We start from the raw sequence: 20943 nt of genomic DNA, 5'->3' as shown, positions 1-20943 counted from the left end.
GCCCATATGAAACCGGGGGCTTTGGCACACTTCCATATGCCAACACTCAGAAAGTAGAGGCAGGAGGATGGGAGTTAAAGGCCATCCTCAGCTGCATAGGGAGATTCAGGCCAGCCTGGGCTAAATGAGAGCCTGTCCCAACACACACACAATCAAACAGGTCGTGGCATCTGTCACTGCGAAGGGAAAACTCCTACCCACTGGTGACTGGGCCCTTTGCACGAAGCACCATCTCACTTAAACTCCCCACCAACCTGCAAGGCTGGAAGAGGCTGCAACCATGGTTACTAGAGGTCACAGGAGTGTGGTCTGTCCCTACAGGGTCTGAACTGGTGTGACAGTGCTGAGGCCTTTAGCCCCACCTGGGCTTGGCCCCATTTCCCACGTGAGTCCAGAGTGGGGCGCGGGGGAGGGGATGCTGGGGGCCCCTTCCCTGCTCCTTGTCCTCGACTTTCCCCAGCCCAGGAGGCGCGGCCGGGGCGGTTCCACGTGGCTCCTCCCCGTCCCTCGGGGCTTTAGGTCCCTGCCGGCCAGCCGCTGAGGGGCAGTCGGGCCGCCCGGTCTCCAGCGATCGCGGGGATGGCGGCGCTGGCGGCGCTGGCCAAGAAGGTGTGGAGCGCGCGGCGCCTGCTGGTGCTGCTGCTGGCGCCGCTGGCTCTGCTGCCCATTCTCTTCGCCCTGCCGCCCAAGGTACGGTGGCCCCGGGTCGTGACCCTCCCGCCTTGAGCCTGCCTCCCCCTCGGAGCACCAATTCCTCTTCTCCCTTCCTTGCCTCTCCCTGGTCCTCCTCTCTCGGTCCTCCGACTCTTCCCCACTTCTAAAGGAATTCTAAAGTTTGAGCTCTGATTGCTTGCTTGGTGCTATTGGGGTATAGCCCTTCACCGTCTTTCCGAAGGACAACCTGTCGCCAGTCACTTAACCTCTCTGAACTTTGGTTTATATACCCCTACCTAGAAAGAGGTAATACGACGATAAGGCAACATAGGCTCACTGCGAATATAACGGAGTTATTCTATGTCCGAGTCTTAGAACTAAACCTGGTATGTAGTAAGCGCCTAATGTGTGCTAGCTGCTTTTACTCTGTAGTAGTTGCTCAATAATGGGAGAACTACACTTTCCTGAGCGCTTCCTAGAGGAGGTGTCACCTGTCCTGTGTCACCCCTGAAAAAAAAAATTCCCTTCAGAGCACCCCCCTCCCCACTCAAGCTGGGACAACCAAGGCTTGGAGACAGCAGGGGACACTCTCACGGGTGACTTCCAATGAGACCCTTTGCTATTCCCAGAGTCCAGTACCCTCAGAGAGAAGGTTGGAGTGAGTTTCTAGGGAGTCCCAGAAGGGCATGAGGCCCATCACACTAAGTGGCTTCTTCCAGAAGGTGCTTGGCCACATCACTACAGTACTGAGGGAGCCAGCGGGTGTCCACAAAATAAAGGAGAGGTGATGGTGTCATTTAATATGTGACACCCATGAGCAGGCAGCGGAGCCCCCAGGGAGCTGTCTGCTGCAGAAGACCTCCTGTGTGCCTGACAAGGACTGGTGACCCCAGGCTGGCCATGCACAGCAAGTCCTTTAGTGCTCAGCTATCTTAGCTCATCAGACTCTGTTGACATTGAAGAGAGCAAATAAATGACCTCAGAAGGAATAGGTCACCCTTGCCAAAGCTGATGGGGCCCTGAGCGAATCACTAGGCTGGGGGATCCCCAGCTCCCTTCCTTCTCCAGGTCTCACTTTCCTTGGCTTTAACATGGGATGACTGTCTCCTTGCCTTGGGGAATCAGTGTTGAGGTTGGTCGAGGCTAGAGTGATTGGCTCGGGAAAAGGTGGAAGGTCAAGTCAAGGCACTGGTTTTGTGGCCAGCAGAGGTCTGGATAGAGACAGTGGATGCATACGGACCGTCTGCCTGCAGGGACCATGGCTGCTGTGTGCTCTGCCTCAGAGGCAAAAACTGCAAGAGCTGATTCACCAGCATGGGTCTCAGATGAGGTCCCATCAAGAGACACCTTGGCTCTAACTGGATGGAGCAGCCACGGCCACCTTAACTTGTGTTAGCTGAGTGGACGGCAGGGATTGTGACCAGCCTGATAAGGAAGGGTCTCCAGCCAGGCTCTGCAGCAGTATCTTCTGCTGTCCACTCAGCCAGGGAGGTACCTGTGTTTGCCTTCCTACTTGACACGTGAGGAAGTGAAGGCTCAGGAGGCTGGGTAACCTGCCCAATGCAGCCCAGGGTCGCCATACTTGGGATAGCAGTGCGTGTGGGTCAACACAAATCTCAAATGTACTTAAGGTGTCGTGAGATTTTTATATTTTGGGGGTAAATCAGTGGTGAGGTCCTCAGTCACGTGTAGATGACAGGGAACAGCAATGTCAGAAGATCACACATGTTGGATGGGGCTGTGTGTATTGGGATGGCACCCTCATTATCCGGAAAGGACCAGTCATCTGTTTGTGGCTCCCTGTTGAGAACTGTTTATGTGGCCCTAGATGTCACTGCCTCTAAGTGACTGACGGGCCAGCGCCTGGCCTTGGGAGGCAGGTGGATCAGCTGGGGTGAGGAGGCTTGGCATCTCCGCATTCAGAGTGGTTTATATAGTTTTCCTCAAGCTCCTGGCTGGTAAGAGCTGGTGTGTCCTCCTCTTTGTTGTGAAATGTGATGCCACGGAAGGCAACTCTGGGTTCATAGCTGCCATGCAGTGTAGACATGGCCTCCCCAAGGCTGCAGGGCCAAACTAAAAATGCTTATGGCAGCTTGGAGTGTCTGTAGTGTCTGCCCGACTTCAAGTCTCTGAGCCCCAGGCATGCCGAGGCCACCAAGCAGGTGGCACATGGCCTAGAAATCCTTGAGTGACAGGTACCAGACAAGAGAAGAGGACCAGGGCATCTGCCACCTGGCACGTTATGGAGTAATGGGGGCTGTACCAGCTCAGCCTCGGCTGTTTATCTCTATGATGGGCCACACATTCTGGTGGTCCAGGAGTCACTGGTCCAGAAGGAGCTGGTCCACTGTAGAAAGCTGGGGTCGGGGAACAGAGAGACTCCTAGTATATGCTGTGATTCAAGGTATGAGCTGGGAGGAAAAGTACAAGCCAAGGGGAGGCCTAGAATTCCCAGCCCCCGGGGAACTTTTTCCATGACCCCAGGGGTTGCCAGCGGCTCTGCACAGATGTCAAAGGCCATCTCTGGAGGTGGAAGTGTATCAGTGGCCTGGATAGCTAGTGGGTGTGGCTGGGACACTGTGACACGCTTTCGAGTTAATAGCAGCCTGTCTGCTGGCAGAGTAGCTTCCGCCCCTCTGGTTCCACAAGGAACAAATAGATGCTCTGGGCCCCTGGCCGCTGTGAGTTCTTCACCACTGGATGATTCTGGGGATGCTCTGAAGAAGGGCGGCTGGGGAAGTTCCGGGCAGGACAGCTACACAACGTTCGTTGCACAGGTGGTGCACTGAGCAAGCTGCAATTGCGGCTAAATTGAGTCATAGGGCACAGCTGGTGCCCCTAGGGCAGCCCCCTGCTTATGAATTTGCCCCTAGGTGTCCTCTGGAAAGGCTTGACCTGGGGGGGCAGCGATCTTTTCAGGGGGTGATGGTTCCTCTGCAAGTCCAGAGGTTCCCTTTCTTTTGTTGATTCATGCCAGTGGGTGGCTAAGAGAATGCTTTTCCTTCCCTGTGTGTGGGTATTTGAGACCAGGACTGGATTCTCACCCCACAGGCCTTCTCTGTGATCCAGACATGTCACTGGCTCCTCTTGGCCTCTCTTTCAACATGGCCGAAATGCTGTCTGCTTTCCTGGTTATCCTTTGGGGCCCATGACACAATGATCATGGACACACGGGGCTTTGTGACTTTTGAACTCAGTCTTCAAGAATGGTAGCGCTCACATTGTCAGATAAGAGAAACTGAGGCTCAGAGAGCATTAGTGATGAATAAATGGGGGTCCTAAGATGAAGGATTAGAGGGGATGGCTCTGGGCTTGAAGGCTGAGTTTCTGAGCCTCGATTTCCTTCCTGGTAGGCAAGGGCTCCCTATCTCAATGGGCTGTGAATTCAGACAAAGCTCAGGGCAATACAAGGCCTGGGCATTTGTTGCCATAACAACAGCCAGCGCCTTTCTCTTCCCCACCAGAGCTTGGCTATCACACCTCAGCCCATTTCCCTCCCACAGAGGTCTTAAGAGGGAGGTATGTGGTCATCCTCTCATCAGATGAGGAGATAGAGACAGAGAGGTTGAGTCATGTTCCTGATATCACACAGTTCCTGAGCACCAACCCAGTTACCTGTCCATGCTCTCTAGACCCTGAACATTGGAAGACAAAGTGTCCCGGTAGTGCAAATCCCTGGTGGAGATTCCTGGATTCCAGACCTTGCAGAGTGGTCTTCACAGCATCTCACTGAAGCCCAGAGAGGGGTGGGGATGGGGAGGGGAGGGGGAAGGGGGCACGTGGGAGAGGCCGACAGCCCAGATCATAGAGCTCTCACCTTGGAAGTGTAGAGACCTGAGTTCAATCCCCAGAGCACATGAGAAAATGTCTTGTGCACCTGTGATCCCTCGCTGTGAGAGGCAGAGCCAGGGGCATCCCTGGGACTCATTGGACAGCCAGGACAGCCTAATTACTGAGCTCCGGGCCACTGAGACACTCTGTCTCGAGGAAGCCAATGGCATTCCTGAGTGTGCTCTCTAGCCTCCAGGTAAGCAGATACATTATACATGAACACACACACACACACACACACACACACACACACACACACACACCCCATTGAATCCTAGAAAGTTAGGAACAGGGTCTGACTCTATCTCCTGGTGTAAATGTCATCTGCACAGTTCTGCTGTCTACTTGGTCACTTTCTTCTCGTTTACTTCGTAAAAGAACGCAGACCTGTCCTGCCCTCCCCCCACTCCCTTCTAGAAAACATAAATACACCGTCTTATAGGGAAGCCTTTGTGTGGGGTCCGTGTGTGAAAATCCAGGACTGTAATGACTGAATGGGCAGAGAGCAGCACACACACACATGCTGGCATAGACCAAGGGGAGGCTGGAGCCTCAGAACTGGCACTCACCCCAGGGCCTTTGTACATGAGTTTCCCTCTGTCTGAACCACCGTTCCCTGAGCAGTCGGCAAGGCTGGCTCCCTCAGTTTACCTATGTGGTTGACATCACCTCCTTCAAGGCCTTCCCTGCCACCACCTTCAGGTTCCTACCTAAAAGGGGAAATGAAAGATCCCCACACCCTACTGTCTTCTCTGCCCCTTTCCCTGACAACCTTTATCACCAGCCGGCAATCTGTCACATATTAAGTGATGTATCTGTCATTTGCATTCCCCTGAGGGAGGTTAGCTCCCGGAGGGCAGGGTTCTCTGTCCCTACCTCGGTGTCTTCAGCCAGCATAGGGCCTGATGTGTAATAGACACTCAACAAATCCAAGTTGCATAAGAGAACAAAGGAATGCTGGTCACCAGCCAAGCTCTCTCCATGCACTTCTCACAAATCCTCCCGTGACCCTGGTGAGGAGCTCCCGTGGTCCTCTCTGCCCGCCCCCAAGCAGCTCAGACTAGAGGGGCTCTATGAGTGCTGACGGGTGTCGTGAGGATGCTTCCCGGACAGAGGCCAAAGTCTTGCTTGTCCCCAGGCCTTTTGCCTTGTTTACCATGGTGTTTGGGTGACAGGGACAGACAAGCTTTTACCTAGGGTCAGGCTGGCAAGCCAGAAGGCATCTGCCCTGTGGATCCTGGCCTGGATGGAGTAAGGGCAGGGAGGAAGGCAGGACACTGCTGGCTGTCCCGGGAGAGGCAGGAAAGTGTGCCTCCCTCTACCTCACACCAAGCTTCAGGGAACCCTGACCCCAGAGGTCAGGAACAGGCAGAAGCCACATTGGTTGAACACCTATTCTGAGTCTGGCTGAGAGCCTACTATGTGTATGGCACATTATATTCAATGGAACAAGTCCTATGACATCAGGCAAGGCAGCCTCCAGGGTCCAAGGCAGTAGAGCAACTTGGACATTAGCAGATGTCTCAAGTCACTTCCGGGTTCTGCTTTGTTCTGTCACCTACCTGCCATGGATCAGTCAATGAGCTCCTAGCCACAGGGTGACTGTCATGAAGGAATAAGCTCCTCACACTCACAGGTTCCTAGAACCAGGAGCAGGCCACCATGCCGCCTAGAGTACCCAGGCAGCCCGGGGCCTGCAGGAGGCAGAGGCAGGCAGGAAGGGCTGCTGGAGCCCCTTCACAGGGATGGAAGCTGAGGCAGGGCTGCAGGTCAAGGCTGACCACTGGCAGGACCTCAGTGAGCTCTGGGACACAGGGCTGTCCCCAGATGGTGTCTGGCCCTGGGTGATCTGGGGAGGTGAGCAGCAGCCTGGAGTTGAGTCCCTCTGAGCAGACGGCTGGAATGGGCTCTGCAGTGGTTTCTGGGTGAGCAAAGATGCAGACTTCTTATCTCTAGGAACTGACGGACACACCTTGGGTGGTACAGCCCCTCTCAGACCTCCAGAGGCAGAGACTAGAAAAACGTGATCGTGATCAGAACTCTCTCCTGCCCTCGCCTCTTTTCTTACTCTCCTGCTACTTGTAAGCCTGCTACTTCTTCCCTCCTACTCTGTCATGCCTGCCTCATGACCTTGGCACCCACTCTGCCTCTGGAATTCTCTTACCCTAACCAGCTGCAGCTGGAGGGCTTTGGTTGTTGAAGTCTTAGGCTCAAGGGCACTGCCTCCGAGGAGCCCTCCTGGATAGGCACTTAAACAATCTTGTCCAGCTCACCCCATAGAACTTCTCTAAAGCTGCCCCCGCTTCACTGTCTGCACAGCACCGGGTACAGTCTGTTGGCCTGTTCTGTAATCACATCTCACTCTGGGCTGTGGGCAGTGTCAGGGCAAAGCTTCGTTTGCTACAGTTCCCTCTGTGTCCCTAAGGTCTAGAACTTAGCCTGACACATGAAGGACACTTGGCAACAGCAACACTTGGTGGGCAGGCTTGGGTGTAAACGTAGGTCCTGGTTTCAGAGTGTGTATGCCTCTTAAAACCCCTGCCCACATCTGGACTGTAGCACATTCGAGCAGAGAACAGCAGCTTCTGCTTCTTTAGCCGGGAGACTGAGGCCCGAAGACAGAGGGAAGCCATCCTGGTCTCCCCACAGGGAACCCCAGAGCATCCTAAGAGTCCTCCTGGCTAGGTGGCCAGCTGTCCATCCCTTATGGGCACCCCTAGCTCTGGGCCTCAGCCGTAGTCCTCTGAGGCCTGGCCAGCTTTCCACTTCTGCCAGGTGTGTAAACAGGACTGCATAGTTCCTGGTAGCTCCGCAGGGAGCTAGATCGAGTGTCCTGACCCAGCCCCACAGGATGGTGGCCTCTACACTGATGAGCTGAGGGTTCTGATACCCCCAGACCCTGAAGACACAGTCCGCAGACCAGTGCCAAGCTGCTGCCTCCTGCGCAGGTGCACCAGGGTCTTGGGAGGAGACATGTGGCCACTCAGTCTCTTGGCAAGCTGTTTTCCTCCCCAGCCTCAACTTCCTCCCCTGCCTCAACTTCCTCCCCAGCAGAGTGGCTCAGTTAAACCCACTTGCCAGGAAAATGAAAAGACCTGGTGTTCCACAGGTACCTGGTGAAGGCTGGCTGCTGCCACCTGCACTGAGGGTCCAGCGTCTGTCTGTGGTCTGTGTCTCGGAAACCCACATCAGGTGTGGCAGCAACCCAAAAGATAAAGACACTGGAGAAGAACCCTCCAGGCCAGCATGCCCTTGCCACCCAGACCGGTGGAGACCCACAGTTTACTGAGGAGGCCTTAACTCACAGGGCTGAGAAGGGCCTCTGTGTTCAGTGTGTCAGGCTTCCTCTGCAGGGAAATGCAAGCACTCAGGAGGCTCCAGGGACGAACCTCTTCCCATTCCCCAGAAGTCCTTTAGGAACCACAGCTCAGAGCGGTGGGGGCTGGCAGATGCCTTTAATCCCAACACTCAGGGCTGAGGCAGAGGCAGGGGCAGCTGATCTGTGAGTTTGGAGCCAGCCTGGTCTACAGAGTGAGTTCCAGGAAGGCAGAAACCCTGTCTTGAAAAACAAAACCAAACCAAAACAAATAAAAAGAATCACAGTTCAAGATTCACATGCCAGCTCAGGGATGTTCAGGGCAGCTCCAGTGTGTGCTTGTGTGCATGTACGTGTGTGTGTGTGTGTGTGTGTGTGTGTGTGTGTGTGTGTGTAGCAACCAAGGCATAGAAAGGAACAGATACTCCATTTAGCTTCCCTGGGTGGTTCGTGGCAAATTAAAACTGCTTTGAGGTAGTTCCCCCCCCAACCCCCCCAACCCCCCCCACCCCCCCGCTCCACTCACAATGGCTATCATCAAGAGATCTGACAACCTGGGGGCTGGAGAGATGCCTCTGTGACTAAGAGCAATCACTACCATTGCAGAAATGAGTATAAAAAATATTAAAGAAACCTGACAAAAGTGTTGGAGAGGATGTGGAGAAAGAGGAATGTTTATTTACTGTTGGTGGGAGTACAAACTCATAGGACCATCATGGAAACATGTTTGGAGGTTCGTCAAAACCATTTTAAATAGAACTGACACGAGGCAGCTATTCTGCTCCTGGGATACACCCAGAAAACCCTGGGTCCTGCCATTTGCATCTGCCTGATAGCTAAAGAAAAGGAACACTTTTAAAATTAGGGATTGGCTAGTCATGGTTCTTTGTTTCTTTTCCTTTCTTTCTTCTTTTCTTTCCCTTTCTTTAAAAAAAAAAAAAAAACTGTCTATTCAATTACTTTGCCCATTTGCTGATTGGCAATTGTTTCCTTAATATTTAATTTCTGCAATTCTTTGTAAATTCTGATATTAGCCTGTCTGAAGCAGAGCCATTAAAGCTTGCCGCCCATTCTGAGAAACTCCCTGTGCTGACTGTTGTTTCCTTCTCTGAACTCTTGACTTTTATTTCCACAGAGTCCCAGCTGTTGGTACTTGGGGCCGGCTCCCAGGCTGCAGGTGTTCTGGTCATAAAGTTCTTTCTGACCCCGCTGCCTTGAGTAGTCCCTCGGCTAGTGTCTAGAAGTTTCAGCATTCGGATCTTAACATCAAGGTCTTTAATCCATCTCAAATTGATTTTGCGGCAAGGTGAAAGATATAAATCTAATTTCCGTCTTCCTCAGGTGCATACCCAATTTTGTCACCCATGGTTAAACAGGCTAGCCTTTCTCCAATGTATGGTTTTGCCTCCTTTGTCAAAAACCAGGTATCTGTAGGTTTATTTCCGGGTTCCCAATTCTGTTGGGGTCTCCCTGCCTGTTCTGGAGCAGCACCAAGCTGTCTTTACCATCGTAGCGCTGTAGTACGGCCTGAGACCAGGTGTGGTGATCCTTCTGGCTGTGTCTGCTTCTTAGGTCTGCTTTGGCTATTTGTGGTTCCATATGAAATTTTGGGGGGTTGCTTTTTTCTAGATCGGCGAGGTGTGGTGACAGAATTTTGATAGGTATAGCAATCTACAGATAAGCTTTAGTGATATAGTCATGTCTACAATATAAATTCTGCCAGTCCAGGCACTTGGGTGGTTCTCCCATCCTCTAGCGTCTTCTGTGGTTCCCTTCTTGGTGACTTGACGTTTTCATCGTAGAGGTCTTTCTTGTCTTTGGTTAAGTGTGTTCACGGGCGATTAAGTTTGGGGGATCTATTTTGAATGGGATATTTTTCTAGGTTTTTCCTCCATGTTATAGTAAACATTTAAACTCAGTCGGGGGTTTCTACCCAACCTTCAATCATTCAGTTCCCAGATAAAAGACACAAAACTTTTATATTTCTAGTCAGCCTTAAAAGCACCAGAGCTGGGCAGCTATCAGCCCTCTAAGCTATTAGGGTCTCCTTCCCCATCCATAACCCCAAGTTAGGACTTGCCGGTCCATCTGGGCTTCTCGTAGCTCTGATTAGCCAGCCCTCATGGTCATGTTTTCATGATTCATCTACCCCCATGGCATCTTTGCCTCTCTCCACTCTCTCTCTCCTCCCTTGTGCTCTCCTGCCTCAGCCCCCAAGCTCTGGATTCGAAGCCCTATTCTGCCCAGATACAGGCTTTAGGCATCTTTATTGACCAATCAGGGCTAACGTGAAGAGCAAGGTTACACACACGGCATCATCTGGTGTACCTGAGGCTCTCCTTGTCCCTAAGGCAACCAGGGCCAGTATTTAATATTACAATATATTTTAAATTAAGGATCAAGGCTTGAACAGCAAAGGCTGGTAAACATGAGAATTAACTCATAGGCCTAGACCTTTGGGTACAGAATTCAGCTTGACAATCCACAACAACAGACCAAACCCCAACATAAATGGGGGGATCTATTTTGAATGGGATATTTTTCTACTTTGAATAGGATATTTTTCTACTTTGAATGGGATATCTTTTCTAGTTTCTTCCCTGTAGAGTACTGGAGAGAATGAGACACCGGAATGTGGCCCTGCCTTGGCTACACATGACACAGGGAACATTTCTTCCTCAGCTTACCCAACAGCTGTCCCTTGTCACCTCAGTGCCACACAACTGCTCCAAGGACACCTGTAGCAGCCATGAGTCCATGGAGTCCTCTATGAAAGCTCCCGACCGTAGCCTTGGTTTACAGTGGCTCAGTGTGAATGAGGAGCTGGGGTCACTGTCCCCCTGAAGAGATGTGGGTGGGGAGAGTGAGATCACTGGAGGACACATCACACACCAATCCCCAAGCTATCGTTTAGCCATGAACTGGCTTCCTCACTCATCACAGCAACTCTGTTCAGAAATGGGTGAACTGAGGCACGGGGCAAGTCCTGCACCTCCTCTGTCCACAAGTATGGTTAACATAAGATAAAGCCTTGGTCTGCAACCAAGGGCTTCAGACCTCTGAGGTGGGTCCGGGTGCCCTATGTGCAGTGCTGGGTAAATCCCTTTGCAGTCGGTGTCTTTGACTCCTCGCACTGGGAGGTTCTGGTAGAGGAAATGATGGCCCTCAGCAGAAAGGGTTTTACCCATCCTTCCATTTCCTCCCTGGGCAGCTCAGCTTGGAGGGTCAGCAGAGCCGAATGCAGGTTCCCTCTTGCTGGAAGGAGAAACTGAGGCAAGAAAGGCTCTGTCAGAAGTACGCTCAACGTTCACGGTTGAGAAATATGCCTGGGTCATCCTGTTATACAACGCATGATGGGTCTCTACTATTCTCCCCAGACCTTACCCCTCCATGGTTCAGGCCCAGAAGTCACCAACATCGTCTCTCTTGAGTGCCCTGCTCAATGCATGAGAGGTTTTCCTGGCTGCTTCTGGTTCCGCACAGGGGAAGAAGGAGTCAAAGGGGGCAGGGGGCAGAGAAAGCTTCCGTCCCTAGGTCCCTAGCCCCAGATCCCCAGGACCAACAACTAACAGCTTTCAGGAGAGAGAGAGAGAGAGAGAGAGAGAGAGAGAGAGAGAGAGAGAGAGAGAGAGAACACGCAGGGCACCGCTGGGAGGCAGAAGGTGGAACAGTCTTTGCTTTGTTGTCTCCTCTACTTTAAGGGAGGCACCGTCTAGCTCCCAGGAACCCAGAAGGCAGAGGGCTTGAGCCTGGAGATGACCAGGGCAAGGAGAGCCAAGATGGCCCCACTTCCCAGCCCTTACCTTCCCATGACCCTCTGGGGCCAGGTGGCACCTAAGGCTTGCTGCTCCTACTGCGGCTCAGCTTTGCTAAGGGCAAAGCCAGACTTCTAGGGAGACCAAAGAACCAACATGTGAGGCAGGGCTGCTCCCTCAGGGCTCTGGGCAGGCACTAGGGCCACCCTGCACTTGTCAAATGACATGATCAACTGAGGTACAGATATATTCCTCATTATACAGCTGGCTTAAAACCCAGCACTCAAGCCCAACTCCCAAGCCTAAGCTTCCTTCCCCACCTCTGGCTGACTACCTATGTCAGTTCTGGTCTCCATAATACCTTGCTTCTGGAGAACCCCAGAGACTTCCAGAGTCCTAATTTGGAGTGCAATTGGCTAGTCATTCCTCTGGGCAGCCTTCTTCAATGTCCCTGACCTGTCCAGCACAAATTCCCCCTTTCACGGCATCTCTCAGTGCAGTCAAGCAGTGAAGTACCCATCTAGAGCTGGATTGAAAATGGACCTCCAGGTAATAGAGAAGCAACACTGCTCTGAGTCTCAGTCTGTTGGTCAACACGATGTGCCCATCCTTCCAGGATTCGAACCCTGGCTGTGGTTGAATCCAGCTCAGCTACCATGACTGAGCTGCCATGACTGAGACAATCACCCTGAGTGTGCTTCTGGTCTAGCCCTCCCTGCCTTAGTCTCTCCATTAGCATGAGGAAACCTGTAGAGAAGCTCTGCTGACCCTCCAAACTGAGACACTCAGGGAGAAAGTGGAAGGGCAGGTAGAACATTTTTTTGCTGCGGGTTTTGTGCTGTGGACTGAGCAGGGGCCTGCCTCCTCTGAGCTGGTGCATCCTGTAGAATCACTTCCGGTCCTGTAGAATAACTTCCGGAGTCAATATGGACTCCAGCAGCAGGTGGCAGGGTGGTTCATGGCAGCCCTGTTCTTTGACTTCCTGGCTGTTTGAACTTGGGAAAGTGCCTCAGTTGCCCTATGCTGCCATTTCTGTCTACAGACTATGAAAATACTGCTGGGAAGGAGCTGGCAGGGATGAGGGGAAGCTTGGTTTGTGTATCTAAGAAAGCGAGAGAGCCAGGTCCACTAGAGGTGCTTGGGCCTCCGCAGTACTGAGGATTAGTCTGGATAGTTGTGTCCCACTAAGCCTGTGCCTGGAGGGGTTTGAATGGAGCCTGGAACTCATCCTCCCTGCCCCTTCTGGCCTTTCGTTTTCACTAAGGCCCGGGGTTCTTGGAGTCACCCTTTCTTCTCCTCTAAGCTGGAGTAAGGCTCATCCGCCCTAGTGGGGTGTCTGGAAGGTCAAAGAAGTACCTGTGCCGAGGAAAACCTCAGTGGCTACCCCCTCGTCCTTCTTATCTTTGGCTCAAAGCCCAGAGCCCTAGAGGGGGAGAGGCTATAAATAATAGAGGTTGTTTGAGATAGGGTCCATGTAGCCGAGGCTAGTCTCGAACTCCCTAAGAAGCTGAGGATGAGTTTGATCATTTAGCTTCTCTGCCTCCGACACCCTGGGATTCCAGTCTAGACGGGATTTGAACCTCATCTGACCAATACCTTTAGGCAGGGTTCCACTCAGGCCAGCGAAGGTCTCCTGACGGGATCAGGCTGTCAAATGTGAGTGCATCTCCTGGTCCCACCATGTTTAGTCGATGGAATTGTGGGACAGTTGGGGAGACAAAGGTGCAACGAGTGGAGGAACTGCCCAAGGTCATATAGTGAGTCAGCTGCTTTTCCCAGAGGGACACAGCAGTCTGCTCTAGGGTTGGGTCAGGCTGCTGGGGACTCCTGATCTGGGGCCATTCCTGAGTGGAGCCTGCCTGCCTGCCGACTTGTGAATGATTAGTGAGGCCCAGGCAGCCAGAGAGTGTGAGGGATCCCGGGAGTACATTTTAATGAATGGCTCCAGGAGCTTGAACTTGTCAGGACATCTGCTAATGAGTCCAGGGGTCAGCATTGTGCTGGGTGGGGGCAGGGGCAGCATTCCCTAAGCCAGCTCTGCAGACCCCGCCCCCCCCAGCTCCCCTGTTGAGATCCCAGCGAGGCCTAGCTGCTTTCTTGGGTTCTCTAAGCCAGAGAGGGAGAACCTGAGTCAGACTGACAGATTGCTGGTACTCTGACAGCAGCCTCCTCCTGCAGACCCTCATTTACAGACAGATGTCGGGAGGCCCCAAAGCTCTTGAAGTCTGGGGCCACGGAGTCTGTGCCTAGGTCTGAGTGAAGCCTGCAGGCCTTGTCTCTGGGCTTCTGAGGCCTTCCCAAGTGTCTTATTTACAAGTGGAAGCCTCTGTCTGACATGTCTCTTGGCTTTGTCTTTCTTTCTTTCTTTCTTTCTTTCTTTTTTTTTTGTTTTTGTTTTTTGTTTGTTTGTTTGTTTGTTTTTTTGAGACAGGGTTTCTCTGTAGCCCTGGCTGTCCTGGAACTCACTCTGTAGACCAGGCTGGCCTCGAACTCAGAAATCCACCTGACTCTGCCTCCAAAGTGCTGGGATTAAAGGCGCGCACCACCACCACCGCCGCCCGACTTGGCTTTGTGTTTCTATTGTATTTTTGTTTGAGTTCCTAGGCTAGGACTCCCCCAGACCCCCCTACCCCCCCAGTGATCTGTGCTCCAAACTCCCTTCCCTTCAGTACCTGTGTCTGAATGGCATCTACAGCCATCATGTCACTCCTCAGAAAAGACCTTAAATCCCTTGGAGATGTCTAAACGAAAAGCCCCAGGCCTTCTGTTCGGTTTTGTTACAGACAGGAGTCTCGTGTAGCCTAGGCTGGCCTCAAACTTGGGATCCTCTGCTTCAACCCCAGAGTCTTAAAACTGTAGGTGTGGGCCACCATGTTGGGGAAAATCTAGTGTAAAAGGCAAGAAATGTGAACCAAGTGCCAGGGCCATTCTACAGGAAATGGTGCCACATCCATAACGTGCGAATGTCGCTGACTCTGTGCCATGCAAATGTCGGCTGCCAGGTATAGCCACAGCGGCGGTGCTAGGAGGTTGAAATTCTCTAGGGAAGAGTTAAGTAATAGAGGCGGGATTTGAACCCAGGCCCCATGGTATTGGACACCACCCTTTATAGCTTATGCTACAGGTTCCTGTGTCTCAGAACTGAGACTCTCTGTCTCAGTTCTAGGTCTACTGCTGTCTCCATGGCCCCACACTTGCTTGGGGGCGGGGGCTGCCTGTCTTCCAGGCAGACTTCTCTGTGTGGTGGTAGGGTGCCCTTGCTCCTACACTACCTATTTGCAGACAGGTTCAGAGAAGGAGGTGTTTTGGTCAAGGTTCCACAGCACAGTCAGAGCACCTAAGCCACTTCAAACCTTGGCTTCTTCCCTGCTGGAGCCCCAAGTTCAGGGCCTCACAGTGGCTCTGCATTCCCAGAGCCTACATGAGCCTCACAGAGGCAGGTACCACCGTGGGCAGCTGGTCCCCAAGGGTTGCCTGGCTCTCGCCCACCATCCTGGTCACTGCCCACACACACCCTAACTCTGCTCTGGCCTTGGGGGAAGCTGGTGAGGGGAGTGGGGAAATTAGTGAGGCTTAGTGTCCTTGTGATCTCCTGTCCTTGACCACTTCCTCCTCTTTCCTTCATGGGCAGAGGGGCCAGCCTGGAACAAGGTGGCAAAGTCACCTGGGGCTGCCTGGAAATCATTCCCCAGCTCAAAAATTAACCCTCTGACACGGCATTTTCTCCCCCTCCCCCTGCATGCTTCGTCTGAAGACTTTAATCTCTGTGGCGAGGTTCGGCCTAAGCTCAGAAGCCAGGCTTTCTCTGGTTAAGGGGTTACAATGCTTCCTGTGAGAAGGCCGGGTCCTATCAAGTATGCCAGGTTAGCCCTGGCATGACTTTGGCTGAGTCAAGGATAATTAACCAATTGCCAGTTCTGCCCTTGTTCCTAATCAGTCTAGGATAAGGGTGAGCCCAGGATACCCTGCAGGACAGGTTGAGGAAGGGGCTGCCAGGCAGGGGCAGGTATAAAATCTGTTCTCCAGCACACAGTAGTGCAGCCTGGAACCCCAGAGCTGATGAAGCAGAGGCAGGGGGATTAGGAATCCAAGGCCAATAATGGCTACATAGTAAGTTTGGGGCCATCCTGGGCTACACAAGACTCTTGGCTCAAAAAGCCAACCAATCTACCAGGTAAAAACCAGAGCAAAGTCTCTCTCTGGTTTAGGGCAGGATTCACGTGGAGGCTCTGACTGAGAAGGGCAGCTCTGACAGGCCTGCTCCCTGCTGCCTGAGTCTCACCTCAGCTCCTTGTTGCTCACTCTCAACATCAAGACCCCTCTCTAGAGAGTTTATCTTCACACATGTATTGCAAGCTGTTGTTGGGGTTCTTTCTGCCGAAGCATCTTCTCACCAGCTGGAGTTGATTGTGGTTTGCTGTCCATAATCTGTCCTCCCTCCAGTCCCGGGGTCCATGCAGGCAGGGCTTTGGTCTAGCTTTGCCTGCCTCTGTGCTCAGGTATCAGGTATGGTGTCAGTAGATACCAGCTACAGGGATGAAGAGATGCTCTAAACCAGGCCCTGCGGGTTCACAGGCATGGCACAGCACAGTGAGTGGCAGGGTCAGTGTGGGAAGAGCCACAGTCCCTGCAAGGATCCGACTTGCTTTTCTGATTGTGGTTGTGGAAGAATAGAGAACATTCTCTGTAGGGGCATACCCCACTGGAGGGTAGCTTAGAGCCAAGACTCCAGTGTCTCAAGGGCCACAGGAAGGGGTGGTGGTGATAGTAAAGGGGGCTCAGGCCCTTAGGAACAGAAAGCACTGCTCTCAACTCTACTGTGCAGTGAGGATGTGAGCCCCCCTCTGTGCCCAAGTGCACCTGAATTCCCAAGAGACGCTTCAAAGTGCTTTTCTGTGGAATTTCACAGTATTAAAAGATTTGCTCATCAGAAGGAAATTGTGGGCCAGAAAATCTGCCTCTGAGATTTTTTAAAAATTTGTCTGCTTTTTGAGACAAGGTCTCACTGTTTTAGCTCAGGCTGGCCCTCTGTCTTCTTGCTTCAGCCATCCTGAGTACTGGGGTGACAGGCATGGTGAAGTCACAGATGCCTCTGGTAATGAGTAGTCACATTAAGAGAGTGCTGACACTTCCAGTTCTGACGGTAATGTCAATAGATGGTTGGGTTTGAAAGGGTTCCAGGACCATGTGCTAAAATGGTCTGTTGTCCTAAAATCCCCAACTTACAGATGTCAAAGCTGAGGCCTGGAGAGGCTGGGGAACTTTCAGGACCATGGAGAGCACAAAGGGCTCTGTGGTTCTGTGTCCCTGTGTCCACCCGTGAAATAGTGGGACCAAGGAACAGAAGTCACAAGGGCCACAACTCCACTGAATCTCACAGAAAATCTATTCCACTTCTGCCCCTGGGCACATTGATTCATGAGCTCAGGTGAGCCACATGGCCACACCACCATCTGTCAGCCAGATCTGGAAAGTGCTGGCTTCCTTCATGGTCCCTTTGTATTTTCTCAGAGGTCCTTGAGAAAGCACCAGATCTCCCTAGCTTCCTTTCTGGGTCACTCTGTGTAACTCCTTTGCCTTCCTGCTTTGGTTCTGCCCAGAGGCTCTGCCTCCTGAGTTTGCTGAAGGACCAGATGACTTGGGGAGGAAAAAAAGATAAGACAAGACAAAACAAAACAAAATGAAAAAAAAAAAAAAAAACACTGATGGTGGACCCTGAGAACGAGGCCTGGAGAAGATGGCAGTCTGAGAGGCCAGGTGCCACAGTGAGAAAGGTGCCCCACCAGGGCCAGGAAGAAGTTGATACGGATGGGACCCAGGAAGTAGTCGAGGTGGGAAGTGGTCATTAGCATAGGAAGAAAAAAAGAAGTCTCTACTGCATGCCATCCAAATACCAGAGCCTCATGTCACAAGCTTACTTAAAGAAGGAAGATTTAGAATTCTAGTTTCTCGGTGGCTCTAGCCACGTTTCAAGTGCTCGCTGCTCACCAGAGGAAGGCACTAAAGGATTCCATTGCTGTGGAAAGTTACTGAGGGTAGAATTGCTGTCCACGGTCTGGAGGCCTGGGGCAGGGTGTGATGGAATTCCCCAGAACACCCTGAGCCTCAGTTTGTTTCTCTGAAAACTGGGAATCATGATTCTTAGAAGTCTGCCTTCCATAGGAGCCTTTGGGGATATAAGCCTGAGAATGCACATGGAAATGTGTCATTCATGGAGAACCATCGCAGGGATGAACACACAGAAAAACCTTCCTTATTCATTCCCTGTTCCCCTAAATCTCCACAGCTAACATGAGCATTCGTGCCCATGCATGGGCGTGTGTGTGTGCCCATGTGCACATGTGTACATGTGTGTGTGCCCACATATGGGTGTACATGTAGATACATGACGTAAGTACTTGCTAGTGGGGGGTGTATACATGCAAATTTATCTATGTAGTCCAGGCTGGACTTGAACTTACAGTGATCCTCCTGCCTCTGCCTCTCAGGTGCTGGGATTACAGGTGTGTACCATTCGTCATGTCCAATTCTCCTTTTGTTGAACAGTCCTTTGGTCTGTTTTCAATACTCCTCTCGCTCCCTCTCTCTAAAAGGCTTTATGTGGCCACCTGCTGCCTGAGCCCCAGATTCCACCACCCTCTACTGCGTGTCAACTTTTAGACCCGTTTGTTCATTTATGTTTTATCATTTTATTTACTTATTTTTGAGACGAGTTCTCACCAGGCTGGCCTGGAGCTTGCAGCATAGTCCAGACTGACCTAATACTAAGCCTCCTGCCTCAGCTTGCCCAGCACTGGGATTCTGAGCATGTGGCACCTTGTCTGGGGCTTCTGTTTCTTACTTGGAGATGATTTCAGAGACGCCATCACCTCTGCACTAACCTTTCACAGAGAAGCATTTGCTCTACGGCTCCTGCTCCGTAGCACGATTCTTCCTGGGTTTATTACTCTCTTGTCCATTCCGTTCTCTCTTACTTCTCCTGGGAGCATTGTGCAGGTGCTGCCTGGCTGCTCACCATACCCTTCGGGCCATGCTTTTAGAACCAAGTCCTGGAGGAAAGTGTGGGGACAGTACCCTTCCAGTGTGAAGAATGTCACCTGCTTGGGCTAGGTTTGTGCTTTTATGTCTCTTTTAGTCAGAGTGCATTCCAGTCTGGGTGTGGTAGCATAGTCCTGTCATCCCAGTATTCTGAGGTGACTTGAGATACTGAGTCAGAGGATACATAGTGATTTAAAACCCTATATTTTATTCCCAAACTTCAAAACAGCTTAAGTCAGTGGCCACCAGAACACTGAGCCTTCAGTCTCAGTGCTGATCACGAACATCATTGCCCTGCACCTGCCACAGACAGCCTGTTTCCTGTCAAGGGTCCTGGACTCTGTACTGTCACGTAGCTCAGGACACTCCCTCCCCTAGGTTGCATGAACAGTAAAGATGGTGTCACTTCCCAGAAACCAAGGTACTGAGCTGCCCTGAGGATGCATCTACCAACACAAGGGTCCTCCCAGTGCTAAGTCCTAATCCCACCGTGGCGGCTTCGTCTTCATACCTGGGGGTGAACTTTGCTCTTGGCTTTCATCATCAAAGGTGGCATCTTGTCTACTCCGTCCCTTTCTGTGGCTGATCTCTGACTGTTCCAGCGAGGTGACCACAGTAGAAAAGACTTTATTTTGTTAACTCATACCCATGTGCCTCCTACCGACTAATCCTGCTGTCATTAAGTGTTCAAGAGCTTGGCTCTGAATCACTTCCCTCCCGGAGACCCAGCTCGCTTGGGAGGAGATATGGCACGGTTGGTACCTAGGATACTCATCTAGGGAAGGGAAGATATTTGGGGTCACCAGCAGCGTTCCAGATGCTAACCAGAAATATAATGAAACATGTTCCTGACCTGTGTGCTACCCAAGGCCTGCCGCCATCCCAGCTTCCTGTCAGGGTCAATGCCTCCAGGAAGGAGATCCGTACAGATGGAGTCTGTAGGGAGGATATAGAAATCAAGACTCCTGAGCAGACTCCGCAGCCCAGGAGCTGTGGCAGGCCTTGGCTTGCTAGGCATGACTGAAATTGATGGCTTTCTGTAATCCCCTCTGAAGAGAGTCGGGAGGGAATAGCGGCCCCATAGAAGTTGTTGGGGGACATTAATTGAGGCCATGTGTGTGAGAGGCCTGGGACTTAGGGAATATTCTGGAAATGTCTCTAGGTGTCATTGTTACTGCCATGACACATCTACCCAGAACATGAGTCAAGATACAGAAGGAGACAGGACCTGGGGCTCTCAGATGGACGTTTGCAGGTAATTTCACTCATCCTGTCTCACAAGTATTCCAGTCTACTTTTTTCTTGTAATGCCCTTGTCAAGGCAGCCCTGGGTTATACTGATCCCATAGACTGAAACAGGAAGTGGCTCTCCTTGTCTATTCTCAAAAAAGTGGTGTGCAAGGCACAAACCCTGCCAACTCCACTTCTGTTCAGCAGAGTAAAGGCTGAAACCAGCAGGGTAGGGGGAAGAGGAAAGGGGAAGGAGGCCTAATGAGTGGCTCGACTTCTTAAGGAGATACTGGAATATTTCATTTTTCTACCTCTATTCTTAGACTGAGTGAGTTACATTTTCAGGATATTTGTTTCCCTTAAGTTGTTGGCACAAAGTGGTTCAGTTTTTCTTTGTCACCCCTTTGACACTCTAGTCCCTGTGAAGCCTCCTCTAGGTTTTTGTATGATGAGTTTCAGACTGGCCAGGAAACCACGTTGTTGCCTGAGTTTTAGGCTGGGTTTTGATATGTACGCACCGCTCCAAACACACTAACTTCCGATTAGTCAGAGGATCTGATTTGCAAGATTCCTCTATGGCCCCACAAGTCTCCTCTGGGATCTGAGTGTCCCATGAGAAACAAATACCCAAAGGCTGCAGGACAGCGGAGAGGGCCTGACCTTCGGACTCCGTGGAAGTGTGCGTTTTCTGAAGTGGAGCTGAGAGCTCCTCCTGAAAGGTCGTCCAGCTTTCCCTGTTTGGCTTGTAGCTAATTATTCCTCTGGAATCTGAAACAGGAGCTAGGGCCACACCTACCACTGAGTACGCTGTTTTGTGCTGTGGCTGGGAGTCTACAGCCATGACTGCAGCCACCTGCCCTACTGCAGCTATGGAAAATATTTACTTTCCTGCCTCTGTATCCTGAAGCTCCAGCCTAGGGCCTAGTCAAGGGTACCCACACTCATCTTCCACCCACCCCCATTCAACCATCCATCTGTCTCTTACGTACACACCCATCCTCTCACCTATTCACCCACTGATTCCTCCATCTGTCTACTCATCCATCAACAATTCTATTCACCACCCACTCATCCATCCATTCATTTACCCAGTCATCCATTTATCTTTTCATCCACCCA

At 51.8% G+C, this 20943-nt stretch overlaps 1 protein-coding gene across 1 annotated transcript in view; it reads left to right on the top strand.

Moving 5' to 3' along the window:
* Positions 1-522: 522 nt before the first annotated feature.
* The window catches only part of Slc13a3 (solute carrier family 13 member 3), a 67216-nt gene continuing 46795 nt past the window's right edge, over positions 523-20943 (top strand). Inside the window, exon 1 of the mRNA XM_034496813.2 lies at positions 523-690. Coding sequence (XP_034352704.1) covers positions 580-690 — 111 coding nt within the window. The 5' untranslated portion in view covers positions 523-579. The remainder of the gene's footprint in view (positions 691-20943) is intronic.

The sequence above is a fragment of the Arvicanthis niloticus genome, chromosome 2 (genome assembly GCF_011762505.2).
Source record: "Arvicanthis niloticus isolate mArvNil1 chromosome 2, mArvNil1.pat.X, whole genome shotgun sequence".
Lineage (NCBI taxonomy): Eukaryota > Metazoa > Chordata > Mammalia > Rodentia > Muridae > Arvicanthis > Arvicanthis niloticus.
This window is presented reverse-complemented; position numbering and strand designations above follow the sequence as displayed.